Here is a 25,240-nt window from a genome sequence, read left to right as displayed (position 1 = left end):
AACACTCCAAAAGTTGTAAAATAGTGTTGTTTTTTTCACCATATATACTGTATATATATTATTTTTTATTATTATTATTATTATTATTATTTTTTTTTTATACAGTACATTTGGTCCCCATAAAATAATCCCTAACAGGGCCCTGTTTTTATTGAAGAAACCTGTTAATTCATACAGCTGGATGATCTGGGATATCCCAATGTACTATAGAGCAGAGGCTTCCTATCTGTGGCCAAACTACAACTCCCAGCATGCTGTTACCAAACTACAACTCCCAGCATACTGTGACCAAACTACAACTCCCAGCATGCTGTGACCAAACTACAACTCCCAGCATACTGTGACCAAACTACAACTCCCAGCATACTGTTACCAAACTACAACTCCCAGCATGCTGTGACCAAACTACAACTCCCAGCATGCTGTGACCAAACTACAACTCCCAGCATGCTGTGACCAAACTACAACTCCCAGCATGCTGTGACCAAACTACAACTCCCAGCATGCTGTGACCAAACTACAACTCCCAGCATGCTGTGACCAAACTACAACTCCCAGCATGCTGTGACCAAACTACAACCCCCAGCATGGTCTCCAACCCCCATCATTGTGTGCAGGCAGAGTAGAGGGCACGGTGGATGCTGCTATGATAAAGCCCATGTAGGGGAGGGGGCTGCTCCCGTGTCCTCCCCCTGTACATATAGCGGCGGCTCCCGCACACGGCTCTCATTCCCCGGGCACTGATCGGAGGGAGGCTCCAGTGCAGGGCGGTACCGGGCACCGCGGCTGGGGGACATGCTCCGGGGCTGTATGTGGACTCGGGAAGAAGCCGGGGGTCCCGCGGATGGAGGACGGAGCTGCCCGGCCCGGGGGGACCCGAGTCTGGATGGGGATCTGGATGGTGATGATGCTGGGGACACCTGTGCCGGGGGCTGCAGCAGGCGAGTGACCCGACCGGAGGGCTGCACTGTGTGTGTTATATGTGTGTACTGTATATATACTGTATGTGTGTTATATGTGTGTACTGTATATACTGTATGTGTGTGTGTTATATGTGTGCACTGTATATATACTGTATGTGTGTGTGTTATATGTGTGTACTGTATATATACTGTATGTGTGTTATATGTGTGTACTGTATATACTGTATGTGTGTGTGTGTTATATGTGTGTACTGTATATATACTGTATGTGTGTGTGTTATATGTGTGCACTGTATATATGTGTGCTCTGTACTGTATATACTGTATATGTGTATTATATGTGTGTACTGTATATATACTGTATGTGTGTGTGTGTTATATGTGTGTACTGTATATATACTGTATGTGTGTGTGTGTGTTATATGTGTGTACTGTATATATACTGTATGTGTGTGTGTGTTATATGTGTGTACTGTATATATACTGTATGTGTGTGTGTTATATGTGTGTGCTATATACTGTATATGTGTGCACTGTATATGTGTGTGCTCTGTACTGTATATACTGTATATGTGTGTACTGTATATACTGTATATGTGTGTGCTCTGTACTGTATATACTGTATATGTGTGTATTATATGTGTGTACTGTATATGTGTGTATTGTATATGTGTGCACTGTATATGTGTGTGTGCTGTATATATACTGTATGTGTGTGTTATATGTGCGTACTGTATATACTGTATATGTGTGTGCTCTGTACTGTATCTACTGTATATGTGTGTACTGTATATACTGTATGTGTGTGTATTATATGTGTGCACTGTATATATGTGTGCTCTGTACTGTATATACTGTATGTGTGTGTATTATATGTGTGTACTGTATATGTGTGTATTGTATATGTGTGCACTGTATATGTGTGTGTGCTGTATATATATACTGTATGTGTGTGTTATATGTGCGTACTGTATATACTGTATATGTGTGTGCTCTGTACTGTATATACTGTATGTGTGTGTATTATATGTGTGTACTGTATATGTGTGTATTGTATATGTGTGCACTGTATATTTGTGTGTGCTGTATATATACTGTATGTGTATGTTATATGTGTGTACTGTATATATACTGTATGTGTGTGTGTTATATGTGTGTACTGTATATATACTGTATGTGTGTGCTCTGTACTGTATATACTGTATATGTGTGTACTGTATATACTGTATGTGTGTGTATTATATGTGTGCACTGTATATGTGTGTGCTCTGTACTGTATATACTGTATGTGTGTGTATTATATGTGTGTACTGTATATACTGTATGTGTGTGTATTATATGTGTGCACTGTATATGTGTGTGCTCTGTACTGTATCTACTGTATATGTGTGTACTGTATATACTGTATGTGTGTGTATTATATGTGTGCACTGTATATGTGTGTGCTCTGTACTGTATATACTGTAAATGTGTGTGCTCTGTACTGTGTATACTGTATATGTGTGTGCTCTTCACTGTATATACTGTATATGTGTGTGCTCTGTACTGTATATACTGTATATGTGTGTGCTCTGTACTGTATATACTGTATATGTGTGTGATCTGTACTGTGTATACTGTATATGTGTGTGCTCTGCACTGTATATACTATATATGTGTGTGCTCTGTACTGTGTATACTGTATATGTGTGTGCTCTGCACTGTATATACTGTATATGTGTGTGCTCTGTACTGTGTATACTGTATATGTGTGTGCTCTGCACTGTATATACTGTATATGTGTGTGCTCTGTACTGTGTATACTGTATATGTGTGTTCTCTGCACTGTATATACTATATATGTGTGTGCTCTGTACTGTGTATACTGTATATGTGTGTTCTCTGCACTGTATATACTATATATGTGTGTGCTCTGTACTGTGTATACTGTATATGTGTGTGCTCTGCACTGTATATACTGTATATGTGTGTGCTCTGTACTGTGTATACTGTATATGTGTGTGCTCTGCACTGTATATACTGTATATGTGTGTGCTCTGTACTGTGTATACTGTATATGTGTGTGCTCTGCACTGTATATACTGTATATGTGTGTGCTCTGTACTGTGTATACTGTATATGTGTCTGTTCTGTTCTGTATATACTGTTTGTGTGTATTGTGTACTGCATATACTGTGGGTGTGTATTCTCTACTGTATATGCTGTAAGTGTGTATACTGTGGGTGTGTATTCTGTACTGTATATGCTGTAAGTGTGTATACTGTGGGTGTGTATTCTGTACTGTATATGCTGTAAGTGTGTATACTGTGGGTGTGTATTCTGTACTGTATATGCTGTAAGTGTGTATACTGTGGGTGTGTATTCTGTACTGTATATGCTGTAAGTGTGTATACTGTGGGTGTGTATTCTGTACTGTATATGCTGTAAGTGTGTATACTGTGGGTGTGTATTCTCTACTGTATAGGCTGTAAGTGTGTATACTGTGGGTGTGTATTCTGTACTGTATATGCTGTAAGTGTGTATACTGTTTGTGTGTATTCTGTACTGTATATGCTGTAAGTGTGTATACTGTGGGTGTGTATTCTGTACTGTATATGCTGTGTGTATACTGTTTGTGTGTATTCTGTACTGTATATGCTGTATGTGAGAACACTGCTATGTGTATACTGTACGGGGGAGATGTATCAAAACCTGTCCAGAGGAAAAGTTGCTGAGTTGCCCATAGCAACCAATCAGATCGCTGCTTTCAGTTTTCAGAGGCCTTTTCAAAAATGAAAGAAGCGATCTGATTGGTTGCTATGGGCAACTCAGCAACTTTTGCTCTGGACAGGTTTTGATAAATCTCCCCCTGTGTTTGTATTCTGTTCTATATATACTGTATGTGGGTATTCTGTACTGTATATACTGTATGTGGATATTCTGTACTGTATATACTGTATGTGGGTATTCTGTTCTATATATACTGTATGTGGGTATTCTGTACTGTATATACTGTATGTGGGTATTCTGTTCTATATATACTGTATGTGGGTATTCTGTACTGTATATACTGTATGTGAGAACTCTGCTATGTGTATACTGTATGTGGGTATTCTGTACTGTATATACTGTATGTGGGTATTCTGTTCTGTATATGCTGTATGTTGGTATTCTGTACTGTATATACTGTATGTTGGTATTCTGTACTGTGTATACTGTATGTGGGTATTCTGTACTGTATATACTGTATGTGGGTATTCTGTACTGTATATACTGTATGTGAGAACTCTGCTATGTGTATACTAGAGGTGTATACTGCTGGCTATATATGTGTACTTACTGTTGGCTATATATATGTGTGTACTTCTGTGTATATACCGCTGGCTTTATATGTATGAGCATACGCTGTTGGTTATATATGTGTGCATACTGCCCAGCTACTGTATATATCTGTATATATTGCTGGATATAAATATGTGTGTGTGTTTAGTGCTGTGTATATACTGATCGCTACACGTGTACATATATATGTGTATATACTGATGTGTATGTACTGTGTATGTACTGCTGCCTATATTTGTGTGTACCCTATTTGCTATATATGCATGTATACTGCTGTGTATATACTGCTGTCTATATATGTGTGTATACTGATTTGTATATACTTGTGGCTATATGTGTGTATACTGTTTGCTATGTATGTGTATATACTGCTGGCTATATGTGTGTGTATAATGTTTGTTATATATGTATGTGTATATACTGATGCCTATATATGTGTGTATATTGTTTGCTATATTTTTGTGTAAAGTGATGTGTATATACTGTTTGCTATATATGTGTATGTACTGCTGCCTATAAATGTGTGTGTATACTGTTTGCTATATATATATGTGTATACTGATGTGTATGTACTGCTGCCTATATATGTATGTATAGTGCTGTGTATATACTGCTGTCTATATATGTGTGTGTATACTGCGTTGTATATACTTGTGGCTATATGTGTGTATACTGTTTGCTATGTATGTGTATATACTGCTGGCTGTTACGCCGAGCGCTCCGGATCCCCGCTCCTCCCCGGAGCACTCACAGCGTTCTCCTGTTCGCAGCGCCCCGGTCAGACCTGCTGACCGGGTGCGCTGCGATAATGTCCCCAGCCGGGATGCGATTCGCGATGCGGGAGGCGCCCGCTCGCGATGCGCATCCCGATCCACTTACCAGACTCGTTCCCCGTCTGTGCTGTCCCGGCAAGCGCGGCCCCGCTCCCTAGGGCGTGCGCGCGCGCCGGGTCTTTGCGATTTAAAGGGCCGGTGCGCCACTGATTGGCGCATGGGTTTTAATCAGTACCTTCACCTGTGCACTTCCCTATTAATACCTCACTTCCCCTGCACTTCCTTGCCGGATCTTGTTGCCATTGTGCCAGTGAAAGCGTTTCCTTGTGTGTTCCTAGCCTGTGTTCCAGACCTCCTGCCGTTGCCCCTGACTACGATCCTTGCTGCCTGCCCTGACCTTCTGCTACGTCCGACCCTGCTCTTGTCTACTCCCTTGTACCGCGCCTATCTCAGCAGTCAGAGAGGTTGAGCCGTTGCCGGTGGATACGACCTGGTTGCTACCGCCGCTGCAAGACCATCCCGCTTTGCGGCGGGCTCTGGTGAAAACCAGTAGCAACTTAGAACCGGTCCACCGACACGGTCCACGCCAGTCCCTCTCTGGCACAGAGGATCCACCTCCAGCCTGCCGAATCGTGACAGTAGATCCGGCCATGGATCCCGCTGAGGTCCCGCTGCCAGTTGTCGCTGACATCACCACGGTGGTCGCCCAGCAGTCGCAACAGATAGCGCAAAAGGCCATCAGCTGTCTCAACTGACCGTGATGCTACAGCAGCTTCTACCACAGCTTCAGCAACCATCTCCTCCGCCAGCTCCTGCACCTCCTCCGCAGCGAGTGGCCGCATCCAGCCTCCGTTTATCTTTGCCGGACAAATTTGATAGGGACTCTAAATTTTGCCGTGGTTTTCTCTCACAATGTTCCTTGCATTTGGAGATGATGTCGGACCAATTTCCAACTGAAAGGTCAAAGGTGGCTTTCGTGGTCAGCCTTCTGTCTGGGAAAGCCCTGTCATGGGCCACACCGCTCTGGGACCGCAATGATCCTGTCACTGCCTCTGTACACTCTTTCTTCATGGAGATTCGAAGTGTCTTCGAGGAACCAGCCCGAGCCTCTTCTGCCGAGACTGCCCTGCTGAACCTGGTCCAGGGTAATTCTTCTGTTGGCGAGTACGCCATCCAATTCCGTACTCTGGCCTCCGAATTGTCCTGGAATAACGAGGACCTCTGCGCGACCTTCAAAAAAGGCCTATCCAGTAACATCAAAGATGTGCTGGCCGCACGAGAAATTCCTGCTAACCTGCATGAACTTATTCATCTGGCCACCCGCATTGACATGCGTTTTCCGAAAGGCGTCAGGAGCTCGGCCAGGATATGGACTTTGTTCGCACGAGGCGGTTTCTCTCCCCGGCTCCTCTCTTCTCTGGTCCGCTGCAATCTGTTCCTGTGCCTTCCGCCGTGGAGGCTATGCAAGTTGACCAGTCTCGCTTGACACCTCAAGAGAGGACACGCCGCCACATTGAGAACCTTTGCCTGTACTGTGCCAGTACCGAACACTTCTTGAAGGATTGTCCTATCTGACCTCCACGTCAGGAAAGACGCACTCCGACTCCGCACAAAGGTGAGACAGCTCTAGGTGTGAACTCTGCTTCTCCACGTCTTACTGTGCCTGTGCGGATTTCTTCTTCTACCTTCTCCTTCTCAGCTGTGGCCTTCTTGGATTCCGGATCTGCAGGAAATTTTATTTTGGCCTCTTTCGTCAACAGATTCAACATCCCGGTGACCAGTCTCGCCAGACCCCTCTACATCGCCTCTGTTAATAATGAAAGATTGGACTGTACCGTGCGTTACCGCACGGAACCCCTCTTAATTTGCATTGGACCCCATCACGAAAAGATTGAATTTCTGGTCTTCTCTAACTGCACTTCGGAAATTCTTCTTGGACTACCTTGGCTTCAACGCCATTCCCCAACCCTCGATTGGACCACCGGGGAGATCAAAAACTGGGGTACTACTTGCCACAAGAACTGTCTTATGTCTGCTCCCAGTACTGTCAGTCAAAACCCTATGGCTCCTCCGATACCAGGTCTCCCCAAGGCCTATCTGGACTATGCTGATGTTTTTTGCAAAAATCAAGCAGAGACTTTGCCTCCTCACAGGCCTTATGACTGCCCTAATGACCTCCTCCCTGGGACTACTCCACCCGGGGGCAGAATCTATCCTCTGTCCGCTCCAGAAACACAAGCCATGTCGGAGTACATCCAAGAGAATTTAAAAAGGGGGTTTATCCGCAAGTCTTCCTCCCCTGCCGGAGCTGGATTTTTCTTTGTTTCCAAAAAAGACGGCTCCTTACGACCTTGCATTGATTACCGCGGTCTTAATAAAATCACTATAAAGAACCGCTATCCCCTACCTCTTATCTCGGAACACTTTGACCGCCTACGTGGCGCCAAGATCTTTACCAAATTGGACTTAAGAGGTGCATATAATCTCATCTGCATCAGGGAAGGGGACGAGTGTAAGACCGCGTTTAACACCAGAGATGGACACTTTGAATATCTGGTTATGCCTTTTGGGCTTTGCAACGCCCCTGCCGTCTTCCAAGACTTTGTAAATGAAATTTTTCGTGATCTTCTATATACCTGTGTTGTGGTCTACCTGGACGATATTTTGATTTTTTCTTCTAACCTAGAAGAACACCGCCGGCATGTCCGCATGGTTCTTCAGAGACTTCGGAACAATCAATTATATGCCAAAATGGAAAAATGTCTCTTTGAATGTCAATCTCTTCCCTTCCTAGGATACTTAGTCTCTGGCCAGGGACTCCAAATGGACCCGGACAAACTATCAGCCGTATTGGATTGGCCACGCCCCTCCGGACTCCGTGCTATCCAACATTTCTTGGGGTTTGCCAATTATTACAGACAATTTATTCCACATTTTTCCACTATTGTGGCCCCAATCGTGGCCCTAACCAAGAAAAACTCCAACCCTAAGTCCTGGCCTCCTCAAGCGGAAGAGGCGTTCAATCATCTCAAAACTGCCTTTTCTTCTGCTCCCGTACTCTCCAGACCTGATCCATCTAAACCCTTCTCACTGGAGGTAGACGCCTCCTCGGTGGGAGCTGGAGCGGTACTCCTACAGAAAAAGTCTTCCGGACATGCTGTTACTTGTGGTTTCTTTTCTAGGACCTTCTCTCCGGCGGAGAAAAACTACTCCATTGGTGATCGAGAACTACTGGCCATAAAATTGGTGCTTGAGGAATGGAGGCACCTGCTGGAGGGATCCAAATACCCAGTTATTATATACACTGATCACAAGAATCTCTCTTATCTTCAGTCTGCCCAACGGCTGAACCCTCGCCAGGCTAGGTGGTCGTTGTTCTTTGCCCGTTTTAACTTTGAAATTCATTTTCGCCCCGCTGACAAGAACATTAGGGCTGACGCTCTCTCTCGTTCATCGGATGCCTCTGAAATGGAAGCTTCCCCGCAACACATTATTCCTCCGGACTGTCTGATCTCCACTTCTCCAGCTTCCATCAGACAAACTCCTCCAGGGAAGACCTTCGTCTCTCCACGCCAGCGCCTCAGGATTCTCAGGTGGGGACACTCCTCACACCTCGCAGGCCATGCTGGCATCAAAAAATCCGTCCAGCTCATCTCTCGTTTTTATTGGTCGCCTACCCTGGAAGCTGATGTTGCTGATTTTGTTCAGGCTTATACAGTCTGTGCCCGGGACAAGACCCCTCGCCAGAAGCCTGCTGGTCTCCTCCATCCTCTGCCTGTTCCTGAGCGACCATGGTCTCAGATTGGTATGGACTTTATTACTGACTTACCTTTATCCCATGGCAACACAGTTATTTGGGTGGTCGTTGATCGGTTCTCCAAGATGGCACATTTTATCCCTCTTCCTGGTCTTCCTTCTGCGCCTCAGTTGGCGAAACAATTTTTTGTGCACATTTTTCGCCTTCACGGGCTTCCTACGCATATCGTCTCGGATAGAGGCGTTCAATTTGTGTCGAAATTCTGGAGGGCCCTCTGTAATCAACTTAAAATCAAATTAAACTTCTCGTCTTCTTATCATCCCCAAACCAATGAGCAAGTGGAAAGAATTAATCAGGTTCTTGTTGACTATTTGCGACATTTTGTTTCCTCCCGCCAGGATGACTGGGCCGATGTTCTACCATGGGCCGAATTCTCGTACAATTTCAGAGTCTCTGATTCTTCCGCTAAATCCCCATTTTTTGTGGTGTACGGCCGTCACCCTCTTCCTCCCCTTCCCACTCCCATGCCTTCTGGTTTGCCTGCTGTTGATGAGGTGACTCGGGACTTCTCCACCATCTGGAAAGAGACTCAAAAATCTCTCCCACAGGCCTCATCCCGGATGAGGAGACATGGCGATAAAAAAAGAACTCCCCCTGTTTTTTCTCCCGGAGACAAAGTATGGCTCTCCGCCAAGTATGTCCGCTTTCGTGTCCCCAGTTATAAACTGGGACCACGTTATCTTGGTCCTTTTAAAATCAAATGCCAAATCAACCCTGTCTCCTACAAACTCCTTCTTCCTCCTCTCCGTATTCCCAATGTTTTTCATGTCTCTCTCCCTAATCCACTCATCCTTAACCACTTCTCTCCCAAGGTTGTTGCTCCTACTCCTATTTCCGGGTCCTCTGACATCTTCTCGGTGAAAGAAATTCTGGCATTCAAGACGGTCAGAGGTAAAAAAAAAATTCTTGTAGATTGGGAGAATTGCGGCCCAGAGGAGAGGTCATGGGAACCCGAGGACAACATCCTTGACAAGAACCTTATCCACAAATTCTCAGGTTCTAAAAAGAGGGGGAGACCCAAGGGGGGAGGGTACTGTTACGCCGAGCGCTCCGGGTCCCCGCTCCTCCCCGGAGCGCTCACAGCGTTCTCCTGTTCGCAGCGCCCCGGTCAGACCTGCTGACCGGGTGCGCTGCGATAATGTCCCCAGCCGGGATGCGATTCGCGATGCGGGACGCGCCCGCTCGCGATGCGCATCCCGACCCGCTTACCAGACTCGTTCCCCGTCTGTGCTGTCCCGGCACGTGTGGCCCCGCTCCCTAGGGCGCGCGCGCGCCGGGTCTTTGCGATTTAAAGGGCCGGTGCGCCACTGATTGGCGCATGGGTTTTAATCAGTACCTTCACCTGTGCACTTCCCTATTAATACCTCACTTCCCCTGCACTTCCTTGCCGGATCTTGTTGCCATTGTGCCAGTGAAAGCGTTTCCTTGTGTGTTCCTAGCCTGTGTTCCAGACCTCTTGCCGTTGCCCCTGACTACGATCCTTGCTGCCTGCCCTGACCTTCTGCTACGTCCGACCCTACTCTTGTCTACTCCCTTTACCACGCCTATCTCAGCAGTCAGATAGGTTGAGCCGTTGCCGGTGGATACGACCTGGTTGCTACCGCCGCTGCAAGACCATCCCGCTTTGCGGCGGGCTCTGGTGAATACCAGTAGCAACTTAGAACCGATCCACCGACACGGTCCACGCCAATCCCTCTCTGGCACAGAGGATCCACCTCCAGCCAGCTGAATCGTGACACTGGCTATATGTGTGTGTATAATGTTTGTTATATATGTATGTGTATATACTGATGCCTATATATGTGTTTATATTGTTTTCTATATTTTTGTGTAAAGCGATGTGTATATACTGTTTGCTATATATGTGTATGTATTGCCTAGATATGTGTGTATACTGTTTGCTATATACAGTATATGTGTATACTGATGTGTATGTACTGCTGCTTATATATGTATGTATACTGCTGCTATATATGTGTATATGTTCTGTTTTCTATATGCTGTGTTGTGTGTATACTGCTGTGTGTATATATATATATATATATATATATATATGTGGTGTGGTGAGCTAATTTAAATAATTATATATATATAAAACCTGTGCAGAGGAAAAGTTGGTGAGTTGCCCATAGCAACCAATCAGATCGCTGCTTTCATTTTCCAGAGGCCTTTTCAAAACTGAAAGAAGAGATCTGATTGGTTGCTATGGGCAACTGGGCAACTTTTCCTCTGGACAGGTTTTGATAAATCTCCCCCATGATAAATACATTGTAATACCTCCTTCGTATATCCACACGTCCTTTATTGTTTTGTAAGAATAAAAAAAAGTACGGCTCCTTTAAGTGCAGTCACCCAGCTTTCCTAGTTACACTTTTGTTTGTTTCTCCTGCGGGCATATCTGCCTTTCAGGAGTCTAGAACAGCTGGGCAACAACTCCAGGAGCCATTTTGGTTGCCACTCAGCTTTTCCCAGACACAGTCCTTTAAGTACATATATACTGGCTGCCTATATACATTAGACACCTGGTATAATGTGCCTGTGTATACTGGTGCTGTACAATGTATGGCGGACGTGTCGTGTTGTGTGTGTATATATAGCTTCCTATATATAGACGGGTGGAGGGGAATTTATAGATGCTGGCGGTGAGGGCGGCTGGATTCTTGGCACAGAACGGGCTGTCACTGACTCACATATCATCCCCGATCATCAGGTGATTTTTGGAGATATCTTCAGTAGAATTAACTCTTGTTTTTGTCACATTCTGGCATGGCGGCCATGTCTCAAACAAATATGGCGGTTATTTTTTATACATTTATTTAAAGGAAATATCCCTGTGGAATAGACCACATGTATCAAAGGTGTGTGTAGACCAGTGTTTTCCAACCAGGGTGCCTCCAGCTGTTGCAAAACTACAACTCCCAGCATGCCCGGACAGCCTTCGGCTGTCCGGGCATGCTGGGAGTTGTAGTTTTGCAACAGCTGGAGGCACCCTGATTGTGGAACACTGGTGTAGACACACCTAGACTGAGGCAGGCACAGACCCCTGCATCCACTGCCGTGTATAGAAAAGGTTCTGCACGTGTGTGTGTGTGTGTGTGTGTGTGTGTGTGTGGTCCTCTCTCTATAGTCCAGCCAGAGGTGTAACTGACCAGTTTTTACCAACCAGGGTGCCTCCAGCTGTTGCAAAACAACAACTCTAAGCATGCCCATGTAGTTTTACAACAGCTGGAGGCACCCTGGTTGGGAAACACTGAACTTAATGCTTCAAAATGGTTACTTTTTTCCTTCTTCAGCAATTATAATGGATAGATAGATATGAGATAGATATGAGATAGATAGATGGATAGATATGAGATAGATAGATATGAGATAAATCAATAGATGGATAGATATGAGATAGATAGATAGATATTAGATAAATAGATAGATGTATAGATATGAGATAGATAGATATGAGATAGATAGATAGATATGAGATAGAAATGAGATGGATAGATATGAGATAGATAAATAGATATGAGATAGATAGATATGAGATAGAAATGAGATAGATAGATATGAGATAGATAGATAGATAGGTAGGTATGAGATAGATAGATAGATAGATATACAGATAGATAGATAGCAGTGTTCGCAACCAGAGGGACTCCAGCTATTATAAAACTACAACTCCGAGCATGTATAGATTATTATACTGGCTACAAGGATAGATATGAGATAGATAGTGGGGATCAAAAGTTTGGGCACTCCAGGTAACAATTTGTATTAATGTGCATAAAGAAGCCAAGGAAAGATGGAAAAATCTCCAAAAGGCATCAAATTACAGATTAGACATTCTTATAATATGTCAACAAAAGTTAGATTTTATTTCCATCATTTACACTTTCAAAATAACAGAAAACCAAAAAATGGTGTCTGCAAAAGTTTGGGCACCCTGCAGATTTAATATCTTGTACTGCCCCCTTTGGCAAGTATCACAGCTTGTAAACGCTTTTTGTAGCCAGCCAAGAGTCTTTCAATTCTTGTTTGAGGGATCTTTGCCCATTCTTCCTTACAAAAGTCTTCCAGTTCTTTGAGATTTCTGGGCTGTCTGTCACGCACTGCTCTTTTAAGGTCTATCCATAGATTTTCAATTATGTTGAGGTCAGGAGATTGTGAAGGCCATGGAAAAACCTTCAGTTTATGCCTCTTGATGTAGTCCCCCGTAGATTTCGAGGTGTGTTTAGGATCATTATCCATTTGTAGAAGCCATCCTCTCTTTAACTTCAGTTTTTTCACAGATGGCATCAAGTTAGCATCCAAAATTTGCTGAAATTTTATTGAATCAATTTTTCCTTCTACTCGTGAGATGTTCCCTGTGCCCTGGCTGCAATACAACCCCAAAGCATGATTGATCAACCCCCATGCTTGTTACGCCGAGCGCTCCGGGTCCCCGCTCCTCCCCGGAGCGCTCGCAACATCCTCGCTACGGCAGCGCCCCGGTCAGACCCACTGACCGGGTGCGCTGCGATACCGCCTCCAGCCGGGATGCGATTCGCGATGCGGGTGGCGCCCGCTCGCGATGCGCACCCCGGCTTCCGTACCTGACTCGCTCTCCCTCGGTCCTGTCCCGGCGCGCGCGGCCCCGCTCCCTAGGGCGCGCGCGCGCCGGGTCTCTGCGATTTAAGGGCCACTGCGCCACTGATTGGCGCAGTGGTTCCAATTAGTGTCTTCACCTGTGCACTCCCTATGTATACCTCACTTCCCCTGCACTCCCTCGCCGGATCTTGTTGCCCTTGTGCCTAGTGAAAGCGTTCCCTTGTGTGTTCCTAGCCTGTGTTCCAGACCTCCTGCCGTTGCCCCTGACTACGATCCTTGCTGCCTGCCCCGACCTTCTGCTACGTCCGACCTTGCTTCTGTCTACTCCCTTGTACCGCGCCTATCTTCAGCAGTCAGAGAGGTTGAGCCGTTGCTAGTGGATACGACCTGGTCACTACCGCCGCAACAAGACCATCCCGCTTTGCGGCGGGCTCTGGTGAATACCAGTAGTGACTTAGAACCGGTCCACTAGCACGGTCCACGCCAATCCCTCTCTGGCACAGAGGATCCACCTCCTGCCAGCTGGCATCGTGACAGTAGATCCGGCCATGGATCCCGCTGAAGTACCTCTGCCAGTTGTCGCTGACCTCACCACGGTGGTCGCCCAGCAGTCACAACAGATAGCGCAACAAGGCCACCAGCTGTCTCAACTGACCGTGATGCTACAGCAGCTACTACCACAGCTTCAGCAATCATCTCCTCCGCCAGCTCCTGCACCTCCTCCGCAGCGAGTGGCCGCTTCAGGCCTACGACTATCCTTGCCGGATAAATTTGATGGGGACTCTAAGTTTTGCCGTGGCTTTCTTTCACAATGTTCTCTGCACTTTGAGATGATGTCGGACCAGTTTCCTACTGAAAGGTCTAAGGTGGCTTTCGTAGTCAGCCTTCTGTCTGGAAAAGCTCTGTCATGGGCCACACCGCTCTGGGACCGCAATGACCCCGTCACTGCCTCTGTACACTCCTTCTTCTCGGAAATTCGTAGTGTCTTTGAGGAACCTGCCCGAGCCTCCTCTGCTGAGACTGCCCTGCTGAACCTGGTCCAGGGTAATTCTTCCGTTGGCGAGTACGCCATACAATTCCGTACTCTTGCTTCTGAACTATCCTGGAATAATGAGGCCCTCTGCGCGACCTTTAAAAAAGGCCTATCCAGCAACATTAAAGATGTTCTGGCCGCACGAGAAATTCCTGCTAATCTACATGAACTCATTCATCTTGCCACTCGCATTGACATGCGTTTTTCCGAAAGGCGTCAGGAGCTCCGCCAGGATATGGACTTTGTTCGCACAAGGCGTTTTTTCTCCCCGGCTCCTCTCTCTGGTCCTCTGCAATCCGTTCCTGTGCCTCCCGCCGTGGAGGCTATGCAAGTTGACCGGTCTCGCCTGACACCTCAAGAGAGGACACGACGCCGCATGGAGAATCTCTGCCTGTACTGTGCCGGTACCGAACACTTCCTGAAGGATTGTCCTATCCGTCCTCCCCGCCTGGAAAGACGCACGCAGACTCCGCACAAAAGTGAGACAGTCCTTGATGTCTACTCTGCTTCTCCACGTCTTACTGTGCCTGTGCGGATATCTGCATCTACCTTCTCCTTCTCTACTATGGCCTTCTTGGATTCCGGATCTGCAGGAAACTTTATTTTGGCCTCTCTCATCAACAGGTTCAACATCCCGGTAACCAGTCTCGCCAGGCCCCTCTACATCAATTGTGTTAACAATGAAAGATTGGACTGTACCATACGTTACCGCACGGAGCCCCTTCTAATGTGCATCGGACCTCATCAAGAAAAAATTGAGTTCTTGGTCCTCCCCAATTGCACTTCCGAAATTCTCCTTGGACTACCGTGGCTCCAACGCCATTCCCCAACCCTGGATTGGTCCACGGGGGAGATCAAGAGCTGGGGTACCTCTTGTTTCAAGGACTGCCTTAAACCGGTTCCCAGTACTCTCTGCCGTGACCCTGTGGTTCCCCCTGTAACCGGTCTCCCTAAGGCCTATATGGACTTTGCTGATGTGTTTTGCAAAAAACAAGCTGAGACTCTACCTCCTCACAGGCCTTATGACTGTCCTATTGACCTCCTCCCGGGCACTACTCCACCCCGGGGCAGAATTTATCCTCTGTCCGCCCCAGAGACTCTTGCTATGTCTGAGTACATCCAGGAAAATTTAAAAAAGGGGTTTATCCGCAAATCCTCCTCTCCTGCCGGAGCTGGATTTTTCTTTGTGTCCAAAAAAGATGGCTCCCTACGTCCTTGCATTGACTACCGCGGACTTAATAAAATCACGGTAAAGAACCGCTACCCTCTACCTCTTATCTCTGAACTCTTTGATCGCCTCCAAGGTGCCCACATCTTTACCAAACTGGACTTAAGAGGTGCTTATAATCTCATCCGCATCAGGGAGGGGGACGAATGGAAAACGGCATTTAACACTAGAGATGGACACTTTGAGTATCTGGTCATGCCCTTTGGCCTGTGCAACGCCCCTGCCGTCTTCCAAGACTTTGTTAATGAAATTTTTCGTGATCTCTTATATTCCTGTGTTGTTGTGTATCTGGACGATATTCTGATTTTTTCTGCCAACCTAGAAGAACACCGCCAGCATGTCCGCATGGTTCTTCAGAGACTTCGAGACAACCAACTTTATGCCAAAATGGAGAAATGTCTGTTTGAATGTCAATCTCTTCCTTTCCTAGGATACTTGGTCTCTGGCCAGGGACTACAAATGGACCCAGACAAACTCTCTGCCGTCTTAGATTGGCCACGCCCCTCCGGACTCCGTGCTATCCAACGTTTTTTGGGGTTCGCCAATTATTACAGACAATTTATTCCACATTTTTCCACCATTGTGGCTCCTATCGTGGCTTTAACCAAGAAGAACGCCAATCCTAAGTCATGGCCTCCTCAAGCGGAAGACGCCTTTAAACAGCTCAAGTCTGCCTTTTCTTCTGCTCCCGTGCTCTCCAGACCTGACCCATCTAAACCCTTCCTATTGGAGGTTGATGCCTCCTCAGTAGGAGCTGGAGCAGTTCTTCTACAAAAAAATTCTTCTGGGCATGCTGTTACTTGTGTTTTTTTTTCTAGGACCTTCTCTCCGGCGGAGAGGAACTACTCCATCAGGGATAGAGAGCTACTGGCCATTAAATTAGCACTTGAGGAATGGAGGCATCTGCTGGAGGGATCAAAATTTCCAGTTATTATTTACACCGATCACAAGAATCTCTCCTATCTTCAGTCTGCCCAACGGCTGAACCCTCGCCAGGCCAGGTGGTCTCTGTTCTTTGCCCGGTTTAATTTTGAAATTCACTTTCGCCCTGCCGATAAGAACATTAGGGCCGATGCTCTCTCTCGTTCCTCGGATGCCTCGGAAGTAGAGCTCTCTCCGCAACACATCATTCCTCCTGACTGCCTGATCTCCACTTCTCCAGCCTCCATCAGGCAAACTCCTCCAGGGAAGACCTTCGTTTCTCCACGCCAACGCCTCGGAATCCTCAAATGGGGTCACTCCTCCCATCTCGCAGGCCATGCGGGCATCAAGAAATCCTTGCAACTCATCTCTCGTTTCTATTGGTGGCCGACTCTGGAAACGGATGTTGTTGATTTTGTGCGGGCCTGTACTGTCTGTGCCCGGGATAAGACTCCTCGCCAGAAGCCTGCTGGTCTTCTTCATCCTCTGCCTGTCCCCGAACAGCCTTGGTCTCTGATTGGTATGGACTTTATTACAGACTTACCCCCATCCCGTGGCAACACTGTTGTTTGGGTGGTCGTTGATCGATTTTCCAAGATGGCACATTTTATTCCTCTTCCTGGTCTTCCTTCAGCGCCTCAGTTGGCAAAACAATTTTTTGTACACATTTTTCGTCTTCACGGGTTGCCCACGCAGATCGTCTCGGATAGAGGCGTCCAATTCGTGTCAAAATTCTGGAGGGCTCTCTGTAAACAACTCAAGATTAAATTAAACTTTTCTTCTGCTTATCATCCTCAATCCAATGGGCAAGTAGAAAGAATTAACCAGGTCCTGGGTGATTATTTACGGCATTTTGTTTCCTCCCGCCAGGATGACTGGGCAGATCTTCTTCCATGGGCCGAATTCTCGTACAACTTCAGAGTCTCTGAATCTTCTTCCAAATCCCCATTTTTCGTGGTGTACGGCCGTCACCCTCTTCCCCCCCTCCCTACTCCCTTGCCCTCTGGTTTGCCCGCTGTGGATGAAATAACTCGTGATCTTTCCACCATATGGAAAGAGACCCAAAATTCTCTCTTACAGGCTTCATCACGCATGAAGAAGTTTGCTGATAAGAAAAGAAGAGCTCCCCCCATTTTTTCTCCCGGAGACAAGGTATGGCTCTCCGCTAAATATGTCCGCTTCCGTGTTCCCAGCTACAAATTGGGACCACGCTATCTTGGTCCTTTCAAGATCTTGTGCCAAATTAATCCTGTCTCCTACAAACTTCTTCTTCCTCCTTCTCTTCGTATTCCTAATGCCTTTCATGTCTCTCTTCTTAAACCACTCGTCATCAACCGTTTCTCTCCCAAACTTATTTCTCCTACTCCTGTCTCCGGTTCTTCAGACATCTTCCCCGTAAAGGAGATACTAGCCTCCAAAAAGGTCAGAGGAAAAACTTTTTTTTTAGTGGACTGGGAGGGCTGTGGCCCTGAAGAGAGATCCTGGGAACCTGAGGACAATATCCTAGATAAAAGTCTGGTCCTCAGGTTCTCAGGCTCTAAGAAGAGGGGGAGACCCAAGGGGGGGGTACTGTTACGCCGAGCGCTCCGGGTCCCCGCTCCTCCCCGGAGCGCTCGCAACATCCTCGCTACGGCAGCGCCCCGGTCAGACCCACTGACCGGGTGCGCTGCGATACCGCCTCCAGCCGGGATGCGATTCGCGATGCGGGTGGCGCCCGCTCGCGATGCGCACCCCGGCTTCCGTACCTGACTCGCTCTCCCTCGGTCCTGTCCCGGCGCGCGCGGCCCCGCTCCCTAGGGCGCGCGCGCGCCGGGTCTCTGCGATTTAAAGGGCCACTGCGCCACTGATTGGCGCAGTGGTTCCAATTAGTGTCTTCACCTGTGCACTCCCTATGTATACCTCACTTCCCCTGCACTCCCTCGCCGGATCTTGTTGCCCTTGTGCCTAGTGAAAGCGTTCCCTTGTGTGTTCCTAGCCTGTGTTCCAGACCTCCTGCCGTTGCCCCTGACTACGATCCTTGCTGCCTGCCCCGACCTTCTGCTACGTCCGACCTTGCTTCTGTCTACTCCCTTGTACCGCGCCTATCTTCAGCAGTCAGAGAGGTTGAGCCGTTGCTAGTGGATACGACCTGGTCACTACCGCCGCAGCAAGACCATCCCGCTTTGCGGCGGGCTCTGGTGAATACCAGTAGTGACTTAGAACCGGTCCACTAGCACGGTCCACGCCAATCCCTCTCTGGCACAGAGGATCCACCTCCTGCCAGCCGGCATCGTGACAATGCTTAACAGATGGACAGAGGTTCTTTTCATTATATTCTGTTCCCCTTCTTCTCCAAACGTACCTCTGCTCATTCCAGCCAAAAAGTTCAATTTTAACCTCATCGGTCCACAGAACTTTAGTCCAGAGAGGTTTTCTTCTGATGACTCTTCCATGAAGACCATATTTGTACAAGTATCTCTTTATTGTGGAATAGTGTACCACAACTCCAGTGTCTGCTAGATCTTTCTGGAGGGATTGTGCAGTCAAACGTGGGGTTTGAATTGTTTTTCTCACAATCCTGCGAGCTGTTGTCTGATATTTTTCTTGGTCTTCCAGATCTTGCTTTAACTTCCACTGTTCCTGATGACTGCCATTTCTTAATTACATTCCAAACAGAGGATATTGACATCTGAAAACGTTTTGCTATCTTCTTATAGTCTTCTCCAGCTTTGTGAACGTCAACTATTTTCAGTTTCAGATTTCTAGACAACTGCTTAGAAGAACCCATGGTGCTGATTGTTGGGGCAAGGCCAGATGAGTCTGGGCATTTAAAACCTTTGAGATTGACATCACCTGGTCTTCCCAGATGATGATTGAGAACAATCCATGACACTGGCAGGCCTCAGCTTTGCAAAGGGGACAGTGCATGCTATAAATTCTGCAGGGTGCCCAAACTTTTGCAGACGCCATTTTTTTGTTTTCTGGTATTTTGAAAGTGTAAATGATGGAAATAAAATCTAACTTTTGTTGATATATTATAAGAATGTCTAATCTGTAATTTGATGCCTTTTGGAGATTTTTCCATCTTTCCTTGGCTTCTTTACAAATTTTTACCTGGGGTGCCCAAACTTTTGATCCCCACTGTAGATAGATAGATAGATACAGAACAAATAGAAACGGCACAACCAAAGTCCAAAAGGAAATAAGAAGTCGGGGTGCCCGCATACTTGGAACTTGGGTCCACTGGTTCCTCACTCAGTACACAGAACAATATGATGCAGCATGCCACAAGGTTGCAGAAAATGGTGGTTTATTCCATCATGTGCATAGACAACGTATCGCCAGCCTCACACTTGAAAAAGCCAGTGTGAGGCTGGCGAAACGTTGCCTATGCACATGATGGAATAAACCACCATTTTCTGTAACCTTGTGGCATGCTGCATCATATTGTTCTGTGTAGATAGATAGATAGATAGATAGATGAGGGAGACATATATATGATAAACAAAGATAGATAGATATGAGATAGATATAAGATAGATATGAGATAGATATAAGATAGATAGGAGATAGGGAGACATATATGATATAGAATATATATATATATATATATATATATATATATATATATTTGAGATAGATAGTGAAACATATATGACATAGATAGATAGGTAGATAGATAAATTCCAAAGCAGAGCAGCACTCCACAAACACTTTGCATGGATGCCAACTGCAGCAAAATCCTGGTCACGGACTCCGGTGCCTACAATCCACAAATAGGCCGTGGCAACTCCAATGTGGTGAAAAAGTGAAAGTCTTTAATCACACAATGTGACGCAACGTTTCGCTTCCTCACCTTGAAAATGGCTTGGGGAGCAAGCAGAAACGTTGCGTCACAAAGTGTGAATGAAGAGATTCATTTTTTCACCATATTGGAGTAGTCGTGGATTGTAGGTAGATAGATAGCTAGGATAGACATATATGGTACATAGCATACATAGCTAGAGACTCTGTGCAGAAAGGATGGGTATTGGAAGCCCCCTAGATTTCTAAGATAGTGGAGGGCCTGGGGTACATGCTTAACCTAGCATAATGTTCAACCATTGATCTGAGGTAAACTCCAATGTTCTGATATTTCATTGGCTGCCTACATGTAATGTACAAAATGGCTGCCACCAAGTGTATCCCCTTCAACATGGTAACCTCCTGGTCAGCCAAGTCTTTGACTATGACAAGCACTGCTCTGTATCTGGACCTTTCCGGGAAATATTTTTCCCGTGTCATGTCAGAGGTTAAATCTCTGGATATTCATTTTCTTCAGAGGTCAGAAAAGCTTTATTGGTTTAACACATGTATTTCCTTTGTCTTAATCTTTCTACTTCCTGTTGGAGAAGGAAGGAGAAACATGCGCTCCATGGAGTAGTATCTGATGGACCCGAAAATGCCTCTGTGTTTTTGTGCTTTTGTTTTATTGACAACCTCTTAATTAAAGGGTTACTCCGGTGAAAATTTTTTTTTTTTTTAAATCAACTGGTGCCATAAAGTTAAACAGATTTGTAAATTTCTTCTATTAAAAAAAATCTTAATCCTTCCTGTACTTATTAGCTGCTGAATACTACAGAGGAAATTCTTTTCCGTTTGAAACACAGAGCTGTCTGCCGACATCATGAGCACAGTGCTCCCTGCTGACATCTCTGTCCATTTTAGGAACTGTCCAGAATAGGAGAAAATCCCCATAGCAAACATATGCTGTTCTGGACAGTTCCTAAAATGGACAGAGGTGTCAGCAGAGAGCACTGTGCTCATGATGTCAGCAGAGAGCTCTGTGTTTCAAAAAGAAAAGAATTTCCGCTGTAGTATTCAGCAGCTAATAAGTACAGGAAGGATTAAGATTTTTTAATAGAAGTAATTTACAAATCTGTTTAACTTTCTGGCACCAGTTGATTTAAAAAAAAAAAAAAAAAAAAAAAAAGTTTTTCACCGGAGTACCCCTCTAAATGTCTAATTAGACCCTCCCACCCCCATACATATAGGGCAGGGGTCTCCAACCTGCGGACCTCCAGATGTTTCCAAACTACAACTCCCAGCATGCCCGGACAGCCGTTGGCTGTCCGGGCATGCTGGGAGTTGTAGTTTTGCAACATCTGGAGGTCCGCAGGTTGGAGACCACTGATATAGGGGAAGAATGCCCCCCTCAGCCCCTTGTGTTTTTTTTCTGTCCTTTGGACAGGTTCTGACTGGTGGTGTCCAGTATCCTGGACCTTGTGCCTGGGTCTCCCTAGGTGGCTGTCCGGGCATGCTGGGAGTTGTAGTTTTGCAACAGCTGGAGGTGCTCTGGTTGGGAAACACTGGTGTAGTGTATAGTGCAACATTCCGGGAGTTGGAGGATTGGTTGGATAAATACCGGCCATTAATATAAAAATACTGGCAGGGTGGCCAAAAATACCGGCTGTGCCACTAAAATACCGGCCAGGTGACTACAGTGTTTTCCATAGGGCTGATAATTCTTATAAATCCTTTTTCCCCTCTTGGTGAAATGATATAGCTGGGGCTACATGGCGACTTTGCCTGCGACAGGGTTCCCGCCACCAAAAATCGCCATGTCACCTAGAAATGGTTGCATTGTGTTGGAGCTAATGGAATGTATTGGGGTCATTCACACAGGGGTCCGCGACCCGACATTGGATGGATTTCTTGCCACTGTGAGGTCGCAGTTACTTGTGGATTTCATTGCGACCCTATACAGTTACATTAGCCCTGGCACATTACAGCCATTTCCGTGCGACAAGACTGTTGGTCACGAGACCCTTGTCACACTCATGCACACTCAGCTGAGCCGAGCATGCATGGCCATGGTGGGTGATCTGACTCTCCTCTGACAGCATATGTTGGGGGCAAAGGAGGATCAGGCAGTTTGATTTCAGTTTGTTTGATCCTTTTGCTCTCAAGGTAGATAGGACTATTTTGACAATGTTTGTTCCCCTCACGCTATTGAAGATGCATGAACACTCAGCTGAGCTGAGCATGCACGTGCATGGTAGGGATTTCAAACGAATATCCGTTACCTGGGCTAACATCTATCTAAGGGTGCATTCACACAGCCCTCTGTTCCCGTTTTTATTTTTTATTTTTTATCCCCGTTTCGGTTCCGTTCTTGCAGGCTGTAAACGCATCAAAAGCGGTTTAAAAAAAAATTCCATTCATGTCAGTGGGATTTTTTTGCAATCCGTTTACATCCGTTTGTACCCGTCTGAACTCATTTCCATTTTTTTGACGGCAGAAAAAAACGGCACATGTAGTATTTTTTCTTCCGGCAAAAAATGGAAGAAAAAACGGATACAGTAAATTTAACATTGAAGTCTATGGAAAAACAGATGAGCTTTTAAAGGGGTACTCCCGTGGAAAACTTTTTTTTTTTTTATCAACTGGTGCCAGAAAGTTTAACAGATTTGTAAATCACGTCTATTAAAAAATCCTAATCCTTCCAGTACTTTTTAGGGGCTGTATACTAAAGAGAAATCCAAAAAAGAAATGCATTTCCTCTGATGTCATGGCCACAGTGCTCTCTGCTGACCTCTGCTGTCCATTTTAGGAACTGTCCAGAGCAGGAGAAAATCCCCATAGCAAACATATGCTGCTCTGGACAGTTCCTAAAATGGACAGCAGAGGTCAGCAGAGAGCACTGTGGTCAGGACATCACAGGAAATGCATTTCTTTTTTGGATTTCTCTTTAATATACAGCCCCTAAAAAGTACTGAAAGGATTAAGATTTTTTAATAGAAGTGATTTACAAATCTGTTTAACTTTCTGGCACCAATTGATTTAAAGAAAAATAAAGTTTTCCATGGGAGTACCCCTTTAATGTCATCTGTTTGCATCCGTTTTATCAATCTGTTTTTTGATCCGTTTTTACTTCTGAGCATGCTCAGTTCTGAGCATGCTCAGAACAAAAAAATATATATTTTTGTTGTTTATTGACTGAGCAATAACGGATCCAAACGGATAACATTTGTTTGCATCCGTTATTGTCTGGTTTTTTTTAAAGTTTTTTTTAAGTTTGTTTCTATTTTTGACGGGAGAAGAACGGGACGGGTCTAAACGGCCGTGTGAACATAGCCTAATGTGTATGACCGTCTTTAGACAGTGTAGGACCATGCCTCTTTGATGAAAGAAATAACATCCAATTATCCATTTAGCCATACATTTCCAGGAAAGATAACAGAGGAACAATACGACACAGAATTCTAAGAAAATTTTTCATAGAATTGTTGTTTTAGGAGGAGCGCAGTTATTTACTGATAGGCCACCTTTACCAGCAAGTCACCTCTAATATCATGGTAAATAGGCATAGGCAGGAAATACAGTATTTTTTATGTATTTTTGGACATATTTCCTTTTGCCGAATGTAATTTTTCATGCTTTCCCTTTCAGGAATAAGTCATCAGTCTCATTTCGAGAAGATCCGGTCTCATTCTGAAGTCATCACCCCACGCTGGTTGACGCCCATCGGTCTACAGGATAAACTCAGTGACAAGGTGAGTAGGTTTTGATAAAATACAATGACTGCTGCGAGCAATACCTAGTAGGGATCGACCGATTATCGGTTTCGCCGATATTGAATGTTATCGGTATCAGCAATTACCTTGCCGATAATCCGATAATGCCAACCCCCCCCCACACCGCCCCCACCGCACCGCACCCCCCACCTCCACACCACGCCGCAACCCCTCACCGCACCACCCAGAGACCACCGCCGCCCCAGTGCCTCCCCCATCCCCGGTTTTATAATCACCTGTTCCCAGGGCACGGGGTGCGCGCTATTTCTGGCTCCTGTGGCGTCCTGTGTTACGCTGTGCGCTGCGCATCGCAATGACGAGTGACGTCCTCAAATGCAACGTCACCGTCAGTGAGCACAGTGACAGCTCAGGGGGATGGCGCCGGAGCCAGAAGTAGCGCAGACCCCGGGAACAGGTAATTATAAAACCGGGAATGGGGGAGGCAATGGGGCGGAGGCAGTCTCTGGCCGGGGCGGTGCGGTGGGGGGTGCGGCGCGGTGCAGTGGTGGTGGTGGGGGGGGGGGCGGCTATGGAGTGGTGGTGGTGGTGGGGGGGGGGGGGCGGTCACGGAGTGGTGGTGGTGGGGGGAGGGGTCGGTCGTGGTAGGGGTGATAGGACTCAGGACCCCAGGACAGGCAGGGGGAGAGAAGCGGGTGGCGGCGGCGGTCTCTGGCACAGCAAAAGCCGCTGCAGTTCATTGATTTAAAGCGCCCGCTTTATCGGAATAAGTTATCGGCTATCGGCCCTAACCTCCACAGAGTATCGGTATCGGCCCTAAATAAACGATATCGGTCGATCCCTAATACCTAGAACAGTCTTTCCCAACCAGGGTGCCTCCAGATGTTGCAAAACTACAACTCCCAGCATGCCTGGACAGCCAAAGGCTGTCCAGGCATGCTGGGAGTTGTAGTTTTGCAACACCTGGAGGCACCCTGGTTGGGAAACACTGTCCTAGAATATGGCAGTAAAAGACATTTATAATCGATAATCCAGAAATTCTGATAATCTGGCATAGAACTGCACGATAGCTCGGAATTTCCAAGATCAAAAGAAGACTTTTTTTAAGGGTAGGGTCACACTTAGGACATCCGCAGCGGGTTTCACACAGCTG

The 25,240-nt window shown here is 46.1% G+C and overlaps 1 protein-coding gene across 2 annotated transcripts in view; it reads left to right on the top strand.

Annotated features, from left to right (window-relative positions):
- Window positions 1-750: 750 nt before the first annotated feature.
- ADAM19 (ADAM metallopeptidase domain 19) overlaps window positions 751-25,240 on the top strand; it is a 123,330-nt gene continuing 98,840 nt past the window's right edge. Inside the window, exons 1-2 of one of the 2 annotated variants that reach the window (XM_056517351.1) lie at window positions 751-941; window positions 24,005-24,108. In XM_056517351.1, coding sequence (XP_056373326.1) covers window positions 845-941; window positions 24,005-24,108 — 201 coding nt within the window. In that variant the 5' untranslated portion in view covers window positions 751-844. Of the gene's footprint in view, window positions 942-11,076; window positions 11,545-24,004; window positions 24,109-25,240 lie in introns of those variants that run through there. The other variant, XM_056517352.1, reaches the window with a different exon arrangement.

Source organism: Hyla sarda, chromosome 4, assembly GCF_029499605.1.
Source record: "Hyla sarda isolate aHylSar1 chromosome 4, aHylSar1.hap1, whole genome shotgun sequence".
Lineage (NCBI taxonomy): Eukaryota > Metazoa > Chordata > Amphibia > Anura > Hylidae > Hyla > Hyla sarda.
The sequence above is the reverse complement of the archived record's forward strand: the minus strand, read 5'-3'. Positions and strand labels throughout refer to the sequence as shown.